Genomic DNA, 14,566 nt, shown 5'->3' on the forward strand with positions numbered 1-14,566 from the left:
GCGGTGTCTAAATTGCCGAGTGCTTGAAGCAATCGAGGGGCAGTCCAGAAGGCGTCTTCACGAAAGAGCACCAATGTGCCTTTGTTGACGTGTTTGGCGGTGAATCCAAGAAAGGTATAGCTGGACGAGCGATTCATTCTCAACGTATTGAGAGGGATCCTTTCAATCGGAGTGGCTCACCGTTGACCATTCCACAACAGTCCTTTTGTTATCAAGCCAGCCACCTTTTGACGGATGAGAGATTCAATGTCATCCGAGTTCGCCCGTGGGACGGACAGAAAAAGAAGGCGTCTGGGGTCGTCAATAATTCGTGTTACCCGCGAAGACCGGTGATCTCGAAGTTGTGGAGGGTACACTTGACCGTCTGTCGAAAGTCGAGTAGCCCATACGTGCACTGTAGGTGTGTGCGACATTGCAGCGCAGTAAGGCTCGCTACATAAAGCCTCCACACTGCCTCATAAATGCGGCACCACTAGGAAGGCTGTGGTGAATGCGCGAAATGAAGCGGTTTGCAGCTCGGAGCCTCGGGAGTCGGCGGCCCTGCAGATCTCAAGTCTGTTTCAGCGTTGCAATGCCAAAACGAGGAAACTTGCAGATGAGCTCACCTCGCCCGAGTCGTTAGGAGAATGACGGACGAGAACTTTTGGCGAACCTACCGAGGTATATGTAGTGGCACAGCACAACGGAGACCGACTCCGAGTTGGTTGAGAATCTTGAGATGCACCTCAAGGCTCAGGCCCGTGCTTGACACGCGGCACCCCAGTGCTGGTAATTCAACAGAGATAGTCACACAGTGCCTCACGCTATTGGTTGTTATCTGCACATCCAATAGGTATTAGTAAGGTGTTGCGTTGTGTAGACCTCACTACGTACAATGACGAAATGTTCTGCAGTCAACCGTAACGTAGTCTCGGAACCAGCCGTTCGGAGGTGAGCGGAGATCGAAAAACACATACAAGAAACACCTCCAGAACGTCTGGTCGTCCTCGTAGAGACGGGGGGGTCTCACTCGACCCCGTGACCAGACGCGTCGCGCGAGAGGCCGCAGAGGCGCATACATGCAGTGCGATGCCTACGCGTCGTTTTACTTACCGTGCACAGCGTACACTTCCTGCCCTGTTATTCTGCTTAGAATTTATCTCTACTGCTCCATGTCATCATCTCGTGCTCAGAATGAAGATCCTCTACCTTCGCGTTCGTCACCAATCACAGAACGCAGCCGCCGCATGCTGGCCCAACTGACTGCTTCTGGGCACGCCCTCGATACTGTCCTCGAGATACTCCAATTCATGGACTCCAAAAAGGTCAACCTCGGTGTACTCGTGTCCATTATATGCTGGCATCCGGAATTTCCAGCTCTCGTCGAAAACGCGAAGGTTCAACATGCACGGACGTCCCTCACTCATATGCCAGATATCAAAAAATGGATAGAACGCATCTACCGTCCTCCTAGGCGACATAATGCTGGGATCAGTACCGAGGGCGCTCATGCGGCACTGCGGGACTTCGCGATGGATGTCGTCTCGCAGGAACTCGAGCAAGAGCTCAAAGCTCTCGACCCCATCATGCGATCAAAGCAGGACGAGCTGTCCGAGGAGAGTGTTCTCTCCATTAAGCTCGCAGATATGGAAAATAAGGTCACCTTGGCTGCTCCGAAAATGTGGAGGCTTCTCCGCGGTGTTTCGTACAGCGCTGTTCAGGAAAAGCGAAACACCATGAAAAACCCGAACTCTGTATGTTGCGCATGAGCTGACTGAGCTGCACTCACACATTTCATCTAGACTGTGCTTATGATGATCACAATGATATGCTACTCACGCTCGCACCACCTCTGCCGATTCCAACAAATGCTCAGCCTCTACTTCCGAGCATGCGGCCTCGCGAGTGTCGCGTTCAACACGCTCAATGCGTTTTCGATCTGTATGAATCAAAAATGGGTCTATCCTGCAGTGGATCGACTGGCTACCACGGCACACGAAGCTCTTCGGCGGGACATCGAGAGCTACCTATGGTTTGGCTCCCACGACAATATCAACCGCAAAAACAAGAAATTCGAGCAGCGGCTTGACAACCAGTGCTCTTTCGAGAGCGGAACAGCTGGAACAATCTACATCATCAAGAATCCCACCGTTGCTCGTTTGGACGCACGCGCTGTTCGCGAACAACTTCATCGGGGAAGCCAGGAACAGCTGTCCTTACGAGATCTCCTCCTCATGGATGCGAAGGCTGCTCCGCGCATTCTTGAGCGCGCAGTTTACCACGTCCTGTCGGTCCTTACGGAGGCTCCAGACTTCGAGTTCTCAAGCTATCAGTTCGCAGATCACTCCGTCTTCCAGCCGCCCGCGCCCACAGTGCAACTGCCGACTGGTCCCGAACATGCTACGGTTGCGTACATGCTAAACACAGTCAAGATAGAAGAGGCGTCATATGAAGGCAACATACGCGTGATGCAGGAATGGGAACGACAGCTCGGCTTCAATACTCAAGAAAAGAAACAGAAGCTTGCGCGCGATGCGACTCTGGTCTGGGTTGGCGATCAGCTTACGGTCTCACGTCTACGTGGCATCCAACGGTTTCGCTGCGCTGACATGAATGCCTACGAGCGAATGGATCACGTTGTTCCTCAGTATGGCTGGTTCCACCTTGTAATCTCGAATCTGGCTTCGCTCCACTCGCAGTACTACGGGACCACTATTGGACGCGGACTGGCCTTTGCTATCGAGCTGCTTAACCGTAGACGGCTCAGTGCAACATCAGTACAAGGCCTATTCACACACGACATGTCTGAGCTCTTGGACCATCTCGGGACAGCTAGTCTGCGCGATGCTTGGTGCAAGGTGGCGAACGTCAAATCACTCTCGGATCTGGAGCTACGCAACCGACAACCCGAGGAATTGAGGGCTTTCGCTGAGAAGATCGTTGCTGAATACGCATCAACGAAGGCACTCGAATTGCACCGCGCAAAACCGAAGGCGCAGCATGACGAGCAGCTCCAGCAGCGCATCCAGTTCAATAGAGACATCCTTGATTACTTCGACATCCGTGACTCAATCAAATCTGGCGATGTTGGGGCACTCGAAGAGCAACTTCCACGTCTTTTCATTCGCTTCCTAGGTGGCAAAAACTCGAACTACCACACTGAGGTCTTGGGTCTCATGCACTCGATGTACCGGGAGTGGACACCCGAGTTGCGGTACGTCTACTACCACCTAGTGCATACAAGAACCGTGCATTGACTCACCTTCTCATCTGTGTCATTCAGAAACCACGTCATGCAACATTGCTGGCTGGCAAACACTACCGGACGCCCGGATTCATTTCTCCCATTCGATCAGCTTCAAGAGCATAATATTCGGGATTTGAAGGTATGTCGTCCAGGACTCCGAACCTGTTTCCCATCTCCAGGTACTGACTCGTGCACGGTGGCAGTACATATTCGAGCTCATGGGGCCATACGCAACGTGGGAGCTACTTGGTCGTATGTCCGCGGCCATCCCGTGTCTACGGAAGCTGAAAGACCACATCGAAAGCGAGTTCAACCACTATCACCGCGGGAAATCGCATACCAGCCCAGATGCCGAGGAGGACATCGCGAAGCTGCACCAGGCGCTACGTGACTCGAAGGTCCACCAATACATTGCAGGACGAAGGGTTACGAAGAAAAACAAATACCCAGACGTCATGCGTGAAGGTAGCAATCCCGTGAAGATGAAAAAGGCATTGGATTCGTTTTACGAGAAACGCGAGTGCGATCGGGTAACAACGGAGCGCTATGTCGAACGTGAGAGTACAAGAGGGACTACAAACACGGCTGCTACTACTGGTCCATAGGCATGTAAGCACGATTTGTGTATGAATAATACATGCCCGGCGGAGGATAGCCGGCATACTGTACCCCATTGGGCGGTGGTGCTGCGGTGACATAAGGATGTGGATGATGGAATGGTGTCCAGGTATAGTACGGTTGCCAGTGAGGTGGATGCGGTGGCATCGGTGGGTGGTACGGCACCGGGTTTGGCTGCGGCAGTAGGTGAGGTGGTGGCGGGAGGTGAGGTGGTGGTGGGAATTGAGGCGGATCCAGTCGGGGGTACAGCATCGGGTTTGGTGGCGCCAACAGGGGAACAGGGGGTGGCACAAACGGAGGTGGGTATAGCGGTAACAGGCCCGGCTCTAGCTTGACAAGTTGCTGATGTCCTGGCGGAGGCGGTAGCAGACGGTCCTGCAACACGTCGCATCGTACATCTTCTCGCAAGCTAGATGTCGTCGGCTTGGGGACGGCCAGCTTCTCGAGACGCCGCTGTTCCTCACGGATAGCCTTGTTCTCGGCAGTTTGTACTTTACGCTGGTCGCTTCGTCCTCGCTTCCCGTGCTCGTTTTGCTCGCACCAGTATGAGTCAGCAGACCGCACCACCCCCAGAAGCTCTTCGCCATGGTCCTCGAAGAAAGCCCAGTCAGACAGGCCAGTACGCAAGTCATCCAGAGTCGTCATCCAGGCAGCGCGCGCAAGCTTAGTCGCAAGTTTGTCAGGTAGCAGACTTTCTGGACCCCAGATACAGATGGCATAGTCGCGTCGCCAGCACTGATGTCGCCAAGAAAGGACAGCCTCATGAACGTGCTTGTATCGATCCCTCTGGCGGTTGCGTCCTTTACCCGGCGCTGCTGGCACAAGCTCAGAGTCTTCGATTTTGATTCCTGGCACTCCTGCGTCAGCCTCCGACTTGCGTTCCTGGATGGACTTGAGGAAGGAAACCATCCTGCTGTCGTCATCTGACAAGATCACCTCCGTATCCTCTTGCTTTCGTGCAAGGCATACATCGCAACAAGGGGCCTTGAGTCCTGTGTACGGAAATCAGTTGACAGTCAGATAATACACATATAATGCAAGGAATTACGTCTCTCGCTCGGCGGATTGGCAAAATACTCGTCAGCTACCTCTCGCCGACAGTTTGACGCCTCGAGCCAGGAGCGTAGACCCTCTTCAACCTTCTTCTGGAAGACCTTATCCTCGCTGTCGTCGTCTTCATCTGCAGCAGCTAGATCTATCGCAGAGGTGTCATCATCCCCGCCAGCCACCTCTCTGGGCTCTTCCACAGCCCCATCATCGGACTCGGTGTCGTCGGCATCCTCTGCCGTATCCCGCTTGGCCGTCCGCGGCTTGACCTTTTTGAACACGGACTGCTCAGCTAGCAGTATCGCAATGGCTGGCTTGCCATCACGACCCGCCCGGCCATAGCGCTGGAGCCATTGAGATAGCGAGGTCGGCACCATGAACTGTATCACGCGACGTATGTCGCTGATGTCGAGGCCCTACGAAAGGCGCATTAGTTATATTTTGTCGAAGTGCTCGTCGGTACATACCATGCCAGCTGCTTCAGTCGCACACAAAATCGACAGCTCATTATTACGAAATCGCGCCATGACCTCCCGTTTTGAATCCTCGCCACGAAGAGCATGCAGAAAGTCGATCTTGTCCTTATAGGCATCCGGCAGCAGCTTCCTCAGATGCTGGAGGCCTCTATACGCCAGGTCTCGTGTGTTGAAGAAGATCAGCGTCTTGACCAAGGGCCCGCCGGCGAGAGCCTCGTTTACCGCGAAGTCCAGTGCCGAGAGGTCACTAGCACCACCTTTCATGTGCACGACGAGAGGGGTAATGTTTGGCCGATCATTGCCCAGGTTCACGAAGAACGTCGACCTCGTAGAGAAGCCAAGTTTCGTCTGGATATCCGAGAGCACGAGTGGAGGAAGGGTGGCTGAAGTAACTAGGAAAGGGATCCCGACGGGCACGAGAGCGCGAAGCCGGCCCAACTCGCCATACTTCTTCCGGAAGCTGTCGCCCCACTGGGAGATGCAGTGCGCCTCGTCTATAACGATCGCGGCGATGTCTTTGGCGAACGCGGGCGACCGGAGCAGCTTCGAGAACTTCTCGTGCTCAAGAGCCATCTCGGGACCCGTGAGTAACATGCGGTACTTGCGATCTTCGATGTCCTGTGCACGATTGTGAGCGAGTTCAGTTCGTTATTTGTGAATGAACATACCTTGTGCAGCTTTTCCGAGTAATCCTCTTTATTGATCGCGGTAGCTGTCAGGCCCATCTTGCGAAACCGCTCAGCCTATTGTATACGATGTGCATTAGCAGCTGGACTCCAAGCAATGTCTTCGTGCTCACCTGATCTCTCTCCAGCTCATTGAGTGGTGATATAACCACCACTATTTTCCGGCCTGTTTCATCCGCCAAGAGGGGCATCGCAAACGGCATCGTCTTTCCCGCGCCAGTCCCTGCGATAACTATGCAGTCTAACCCGAGTTTCGTCGCTTCTGTGACGTCGACCTGCCAGTCATACGGAGTCATCCCATCTGCATTCGCCTCGATGAACTTCTCGCGGATATATTGGCGTGCCGCCTCGGAGTCGTAGCCGCGAGATTTGTGGGCGGCGGCGCGAGTGATGGCGAGCACCTCGGTGAAGGCCTGCGTGATTCCTCGAACGTGAAGCCGCGGAGGTGTCGCCGTTGTGGGCTTGGTCGTTTTAGGAGGCATCGCCGTTGTAGGCTTGGTCGTTTTAGGAGGCATGGTAGATGAAGGACGGAGGGTACGGATGATGCGACGTATCTGAGCAAGCAGCGTCGCTGCGTGTATGCGCCGTGCGCCTCTCGCGCGGCGCGTTTCGTCACGGGATCGAGTGAGACCCCCCCCTCTCTACGAGAACGACCAGACGTTCTAGAGGCACTTCTGGTTTTTCTTTTTCGATCTCCGCTGACGTGTGCACGTGCCTCTAGAACGGCTGGTTCCGAGACTACCGTAACGGAACGTTCGTCGACTTGTTCGGTGCAGTGCACGTGTACGTACGTAGTAATGATATTATGCGTTGTCATTCACAACATTATCGGTTTGGTACTAAGTTGCGGTAAAATAAGTTTTAATTTACCGCGATAAGACCCCGCGCGTCCAAATTCGCGCTTCGCGCGAACCAGCACCGACGCAACTTGAACTTCGACCATTCGTATCCCGCTACATCGTGCGACGGTGTGGTGAAATGTCCGAGGCTCAACCAATGGTTGTAGATCCACCAGATTCTGGCGACGCGTCCTTTCAAGTCGGCGAAGAAGACAAGACACAACCAACCGAGGAGATCTTGAACGCGTTGCGGCAACTCAACCCTAGCTCCTTTGCGCACCCTCAGAACGGCAACACGAACGTGCAGAGCCCTGGTAAGCAGGAACCGACACCTCCACCTCCGTCAGAATGGGAACAACTACGCGCACAATTGCGGGGAAAACCTTATGATGCAGACGGGTGGCTGAGACTGGTCGACCTCGCAGAAGACTCTGGTGACATCGACAGAATCAAAGAAACCTACGAGGGACTGTTGGAAGCATACCCAAACACTGTTCGCGACCCTTTTGTGTGCGTTACACGCTGCCAACTCACTGCCCATCCAGTCTTCTGCCCAGATAGCCTACCTGAACCATTACACCGACAACCCTGAGACGTTCGGATCTGCCGTGGCCTTGTTCAAGCGTTATCTCACCAAGTCGTCTTCTGTGGACCTCTGGAAGTTCTACCTCACTTTCGTCAGGTAAGTGGCCCCTCAGTCGAAACCGTTCCAGAAGGCCGCATGTTTGCAAAACTCGTCTGCTTCAGTGAATGACATAGGACGCCAACGGGAACGTGGAGCGCATACGTGTTATCCTGCGTGATGGCTTCCCCGGCTTGTGTGACGGACTGCTTCAATCCATATTCAATGCCACCCTGACTTGCATCGTGCGACCTCCAGCCAGGCAATTATCAACTCGTCCGAACATGCTCTCTGATTCCGTGGTTACAGGAGAGTCAACACTGGTCCGAACTCGCGTGAAGTGATCCGTACGGCCTATGAGTTCGCCCTGAACCATGTCGGCCAGGACAAGGACAGCGGCGACATGTGGAGTGACTACCTGCAGTTTCTGAAAGCCGGCGAGGTGTGTACCGAACCAGAACCATACACACCGGTTCACTCACACATAGACAGACGACGTCAACATGGGAGGAGCAACAAAAGATGGACGCAGTGCGCAAGGCGTATCAGCGAGCGGTCCAGATCCCGATAGACAACATCAAGCGGCTGTGGGAGGAGTACCAGGACTTTGAGAATGGGCTGAACAGGATCACGGTGAGCACCCTTGTTCTCGCATCAATGCGCTACCGACGCTCATGAGAAGGCAGGCGAAGAAGTTCTTGTCCGACCTGCAGGAGAGTCACATGCAGGCGCGTACCGTCCTGACGACCCTACAGGAGCACCTGACCATCCTCTTTCCCCCTCCTCCGCCGTCGAGGTCGTCGCGGCCGCCGATATGGCTTCCCCGATCCCCGACATTCAACGCCGGCGACAGGGCGTTGGTTGGGCGGTGGCGTCAGTACCTGAAGTGGGAGGAGAGCAATCCGTTGAAGCTGGATGATAAGGAGAAGGGCAACCTGCACGCGCGTCTTCAAGGCGTGTACAAGAAGGCCGTGGTCCGTATGCGGTTCTTCTCGGAAATTTGGTATGTGTCGAGCGTCTCTTGGACAGCCGACTAGCTCACTCGCTTGTCGGGATAGGTACATGGCGTACGTATGGACAAGTAGTATTGGTAAAACGGACGAAGCTCTTGCTCTTCTGAAAGCTGGAATAGATGCGAATCCGTCTAGGTAAGTTTTGTGCTATTGATATCTTGACGGCGCTGACGTCGCCCATAGCTTTGTTCTCAACTATTCCTACGCAGAAGCGCAAGAGACGGCGAAAAACGTCGCGGAAGTTCACTCGACGTTCGAAAAATTTCTTGATGTGCTCAAAACGGACCTCGACGCGGTCGAGAGCAGGATCAACTCGGCCAACTCGTCGTTCTCGTCGAACATCTCTCCGTCGCAAAAGACGGAACCGGCTGAGAACTCCCAGCCCGACCCCAGCTCTCAGTCGCAAGGTGGCTCATTCGCTACGGAAAAGTCGGACGAGAAGCCGCTCAAGAACAAGGAGCTCACCGAGCGGCGGACGGAATACGGCATCGCGTGGGTGTCGTACATGCGATTTGCCAGACGCGCGGAGGGCCTGAAACCGTCGCGAGCTGTGTTTGGTAAGGCGAGGAAGGAGCGTTGGACGCCCTGGGAAGTGTACGAGGCTGCTGGTGAGCGTAGTCGCCTTAATCTTCGTACGACGACGATTGACTGGCGTGATGAATGCTAGCGCTGATGGAATACCACTGCAACAAGGCGGCCGATGTCGCGAACCGCATCTTCGAGAAGGGGATGGAGACGTTCAGCGACGAAGCGGACTTTGTCCTGCGGTACCTAGGATACCTCATTTCAGTCAACGACGAAAACAGTAGGTCCTCGTTGGTTTCATACGAGCTCTTCGTGACTGACATGCTCGGTGCAGATGCTCGGGCGCTTTTCGAGCGTGTCATTGGCACATTCCCGCCTGAGAAAGCGCGGCCGTTATGGGAGCGCTGGTCGAGATACGAGTATCAGTATGGCGACCTCGAGGCTGCGCATAAGCTCGAGAAGCGCATGGCAGAGGCATATCCGAACGGTGAGCACGCTCCCAGAAACGTCGTCGTCTCTTGGTTCTGACCGATCTATGTAGACCCTCCGATCAAGCGCTTCGCGGAGCGGTACAAGTATCTGGGTACGGATGCGATCGCCAACCGCGACCTGGGCTTCAGCCTCTCTCGCCAGGGCAGCGGCAGCAGTCGCTCGAACGGCAGTGGCACCCTTGGCCGTACTGAAACGCAGATGTCTCTTGTCTCCAACCCGGCCTCGCAGTCCCAGGGGGCGCCGAGTTCGTCCAAACGGCCTCCGTCTCCGGAGGCACACAGCAGGAGGCGAGACGACAGCCGTGCGCCTGACTATGGCCCACCGTCCAAGCGGCAGCGAGCGGGCTCACGCGAACGGGAGCGGGATGCTAGGTGGGACGGCCCGCCTCGGCGACGTTATGGCAGCCCCGGGTGGGACAGGGAACGCGACAGGGATGCGCCCGGACGTCGGAGCATGAAGGAGGAGAGAGAGGAGGAGAAGCCGGTGACGCTTCCTCCTGTGTTGTCGTGGTTCGTTGGCATGCTCCCGGCGCCGTCCTCATTCGATGGTGCGTGACCGCGACACGTTCGTCTCGCGATCGTTGAGGTCTGATGTGCGCATGATGTTTCAACAGGTCCCGTATTCCGGACCGATGACTTGATGCAGGTGTTCAGGAACGCGGTTATTCCATCGAGCTCGAGCGCGTCGAGAGGACGATCGCCGCCCCCGCCGCCCCGAGGAGGTCAGTCCGCTAGGTGTTTTTTGCTGTGCCTGAATCTGATCGACCCTACAGGTGGTCGCCCACCCCCTGACTACGGACCGTATCAAGGTCCGGGAGGAGGACGCCGTGGTCGATACTGATCGGCAACATCATTCGTAGTGTACTGCAATCTTCTATGTTCTTAGGCCCTATTGCCCGAAATTATGCTTACCTTTTTGACGTCTTCGCCTCGCGCGTTGTGGCATCTCAATTGCGTGGTGTCCAGGTCCAGTCCGGACTCTGGGCATTGGTTTTTGTCTTTCATTCAGCTACGAATGCGATTCATATGCGAAAGCCTTAGTCGTCATTTGTCCTACGCACTAATAGTACTACCATATGTTATGCATGTGCAGGCCAAGTTGGTGCAAATCAGGCTAACGCAGTCTCGAGAGGTCTCAGTGGCGCATCTGATTTTGAGTCTGAACAATGTCGTGCGGCAACTTCCGCGAGTCCGTGACACAACTTCCATATTCATCTAGACACGACCTCTTTGACAATGTCGGTGATTGTGTGCAGGCTCTAATCTATCCTCAGCTTCTGACCACCATCATCTCATGTGCATAACCTCTGCCTCGAGAAGTACGACGGGAGGTACTTACGAAACGCGTCGTTTCGCACAATGGTGAACATTCCGAACGTGGTCGTCCTTGCGGCTCGCGTAAACAAGCGTGGCGGCGTCACCGACGCTGAAGAACAGCCACTCCGGTCTTTTCGAGCTGCACGCCTCGTTGACGATTCTAAACGATTCCTTTTCCTCTCTACCTCGAGAGAGGGCAACGGATCAGGAACACCACGCAAAACAGACCTCGAGGACTGGATCGCAAATGGTCTTCAACTGCAGGGTGCTCGGTCAGCAAACCGTTGAAACTTGCCATGAGTGTATGCTGAATGTTACGATTGCTGCAGGTATACTTGGCTAGGGTACAGCGATGGCCACTTGAAAGCCGGGAAGGTCGTATTTTTCCGCGAAGACACAGAGTGGACTGTGGCCCGCTTGCTTCACAAGATCGGTGATGTCCATGAGGTGTACCGCAATCACAGCTACGGCAAGTATGCTGCGCGCCTAGCTCTCTCCTTCTCCTCGACCGTAGATGCCCAAGACGTCAGTCGACGTCTGAAGTCTCATGATCTGTACCATTTCTAACAACTTGTTTGACAATCGGCAGGTCAGCAGCGAACGCGCAGTGCTCCTAGAAGATCTACGGGCTCCAGATGGGTCATTGCATACCGACGGTTGTGGTATGATTCGGGACTCCTTTGCTCGAGAATTGTGCAACAGTCTGCACATACCCGAGGACACCTCAGGTACGGGTCTTTCAGTCTTGATGCGCTTGGCCTTTCATTACAGTCAGTTACATGGTCGTCGCACACGCGCAAACCTGTTTGGTCCTCTTTGGCTGGCCCCGACGCACCACCGGAGGTGGTCAGTCCCATTGTTTGTGCAGAGCGCAGAGTCTGTCCTTGACAGTTCTTTCTCAACTTCGGCCACGGTACCCATGACACACAGCCTGCATCCATGCTACAAATCATGGACGGTAGCCAGCGCGATACCAGCTGTTCCGAATATTTGGGACGAGGGGTGCAGCTGCTATGGTCGTTCTGCCAATGTGTGCCGTGGTAGATATGGAGCGGGGAGACACAGCCCCCACCCATATGCTGGAAAACGCGAAGTGACAACCATTATGCAAACGACTATAGCTGCGCCTTGTACCCACACTGACTGGTTGGTTATAGTCTTCCAAATCCGTCGCGGAGGCTTGAAAGGACTACTCGGGCGATACTCAGACGAAGACTTTGAACGTCTCTGCAATACTGAGAACACATTAGTCGACAAGAGTAGCGTTGGCCCAGAAATCGTCATCGCATTTCGCCAATCAATGTTGAAGTATCGAGGTGGCCCTACGACACTGGAAATCAATGACCATTGCAGCCGCCCAAGTTCCGCGAGGCTCAATGAATACATTATACTGCTTCTCATAACCGTCGACGTACCTCTGGATGTACATCAACTACCTTGCCTACTCGCGCCGTCAGTGCTGATGATAGCCATTTATGGTTCAGGTTTTTCGCAAACTGCTTTTAGACCAACTCGATCTCATCGGGGCCATTGCCAACGATCGAGACAAGGCATTGAAAGCAGTCAGAGGAGAATTGGATGCTTCCTCTACTGCCTTTTCTCAAGACCGTGCGTACCTCGCGCTCACGCCTCTGATTCATGACTTGCTGATCCGTCTCGTAGTCTACTCTTTGCTACTTGCCTACCACGACCTAAGTGAACCGTATGTGCAGCACAAAATCAAAGCCTTTCAGCAGCATCAATATAGCGTTCTGCGCGACAAGCTCCACATTGCTGTTGAGGTATAAATCAATTATTTCGTTCTCTTGCTGTGATTGGACTGAGGACCGGCCAGGACTCCGCTTATTTATTCGGAATCGTCGACGAATATGGGCTGCTGGAGGCTGACGAAGTGTTTGTTAACATTCCTGGTCGCACCGGAGTGCTTGCAAAGCCGAGGGTCATGGCTTACAGGCGCGTGCTCGAGTTATGGATGTTATGTCAAAATTTACACTGGCGAGCCCACAGAAACCCATCGTATTCACCAGCAGGTCAGTGAACAGGTGCATCCATGCTGTATAACACTGAAATGTCATAGATATACGCGTATTCCGAGCTGTGTATCGCGAGGAATTGAAACATCTCACCAATTGCATAGGTAGTGTATCAATGTTACTGCATTGACCGCGATTGATGTGAAGATGACATTCGCACAGTGTTTTCGAGGAAATCGCAACACTCTGTTCCGGACACCATGGCATCGGGGTAAGTGAGACTATGCTATTGTTCATTGTGAAGCCGCCAAGACGTCTCGCAAAACAGGGACCTAGACGGTGATCAGTACCTGGTAGTGTGGGACTCTGATCTAATACCCAAGGCCCCTCCTCCTCCTCAACATCGGCCGCTCTCAGCAAGCGCGACAAGTAGCAACAACCAGAGACGGAACGCAGACGCAGCCTTTAGACAGGCCGCTTTGCAAACGTTCATCGATCACCGATTTAATGGTTTCTTTGGCCAAATGGCTAACCAATGGAAGCAGCTTGCTGTATCTACCCCGCAATTGGCAAACGAGCACCACACGCGGGAGCTGGGGATCCTCACCGAGTCCTCCCTGGTACGTCCAGCCGGCATGGTTCACACCTTTGAGCACGGCTCAGGTCCATGTGCTGTGGTGATAGGATGCACTCAAATCTGGCGCGGACATGCAGAAGTTGAGACGCAGATTCAACGACATTATCAAGGAAGCGCGCAGCGTTGCGAATCGTGACCCTGGCTTCAAGAACCCGCTGGACTTGTTGCGCGAGCTCGTCCCCCGGAAGGACGGAGCCAAGATGTCTTTGTTCACCTGTGACAGCGCACTGGTTATTCGAGACCAGGACCCAACGGTGTGGGACGACGCACTACAGAATGCGCCTCCCGCCATGGAGGCATTTAACCGAGAACTTCAACAAGCGATAGCCAAGGATAGCGAGTCGAAAGACGGTACGTTCCATCATCCGTTCCGTCGCTGGCGAGTGAGGATGACTAAATCTCAGTAGGAGAGACAGAGAAGAGGAGTTTCAAGAAGAATCAACCGAAGTACGCTGAGATCGTCACAGCGCGCTACCGCGAGCGTTATTTCGGAGGTAAATTCAAGCTATGTCTCTACATAAACTCCACGCTAACGTACTTTTAGGCGGAACTTTCGCGGAGATGTACGTGGAGAGAATGAGGGCTTCCGCGTGGTAATCTCGCTAGTGTTCCTTCATGAAAGGGATTATTCAATTTGATATGCAGGTACGTCTACGGCTATCGCCAGGGCAAGCAAGCATTTGCGTGGCTTGGAATGAGGTACCTTAATGAGATCCGCGCTGGTAGGCCGTTGTCATCGCCTCATTATGCCACATGCTGACCTTGCTGTAGTGTGGTCCAATGACGGAAGGCCTGTGCTTTACATCGGATCGGCCAATCGGCCAATGAGTTCCGATTACGTGTCAACACCAAGCAGCAGTCGCCTGTCGCGGGGATCCACCCTTGTAGCCGACGAATTTATTGTAGATGGTGGACATGGCTCCACGACGCGCCCTGCGATTGCGGGCGCCGACCCTGCCAGTGCGCCAAGCGACGCCCTGACACACGCTGCGCGCGAGAGCCTGCGATCGGTACTGACGAACCCCACACCTCGCTCCCCTGTGGCGTCCGTTTTACCACCGTGTACCGGTTCCGGATCGCACACTTGGAAGATAAC

General features: G+C 54.2%; 2 protein-coding genes across 2 annotated transcripts; one reads left to right on the forward strand and one right to left on the reverse strand.

Moving 5' to 3' along the window:
- Positions 1 to 1,226: 1,226 nt before the first annotated feature.
- Positions 1,227 to 3,831, forward strand: B0H18DRAFT_886378 (uncharacterized protein; the record flags this gene model as incomplete). The annotated part of the gene is made up of 4 exons (XM_048041120.1): positions 1,227 to 1,733; positions 1,782 to 3,193; positions 3,263 to 3,365; positions 3,430 to 3,831. 4 exons carry the CDS (start codon positions 1,227 to 1,229, stop codon positions 3,829 to 3,831), a joined length of 2,424 nt encoding a protein of 807 aa, XP_047886911.1.
- A 375-nt stretch (positions 3,832 to 4,206) lies between these two features.
- B0H18DRAFT_1142934 (P-loop containing nucleoside triphosphate hydrolase protein) lies at positions 4,207 to 6,454 on the reverse strand (the record flags this gene model as incomplete). Its single annotated transcript, XM_048035657.1, has 6 exons — positions 4,207 to 4,539; positions 4,872 to 5,008; positions 5,108 to 5,307; positions 5,359 to 5,985; positions 6,036 to 6,110; positions 6,167 to 6,454. Coding segments are annotated over 6 exons (1,329 nt in total), but the record flags the coding sequence as incomplete, so codon positions are not given.
- Positions 6,455 to 14,566: the final 8,112 nt, after the last annotated feature.

Source organism: Fomitopsis serialis (genome assembly GCF_022376445.1).
Source record: "Fomitopsis serialis strain Sig1Antser10 chromosome Unknown B0H18scaffold_145, whole genome shotgun sequence".
Lineage (NCBI taxonomy): Eukaryota > Fungi > Basidiomycota > Agaricomycetes > Polyporales > Fomitopsidaceae > Fomitopsis > Fomitopsis serialis.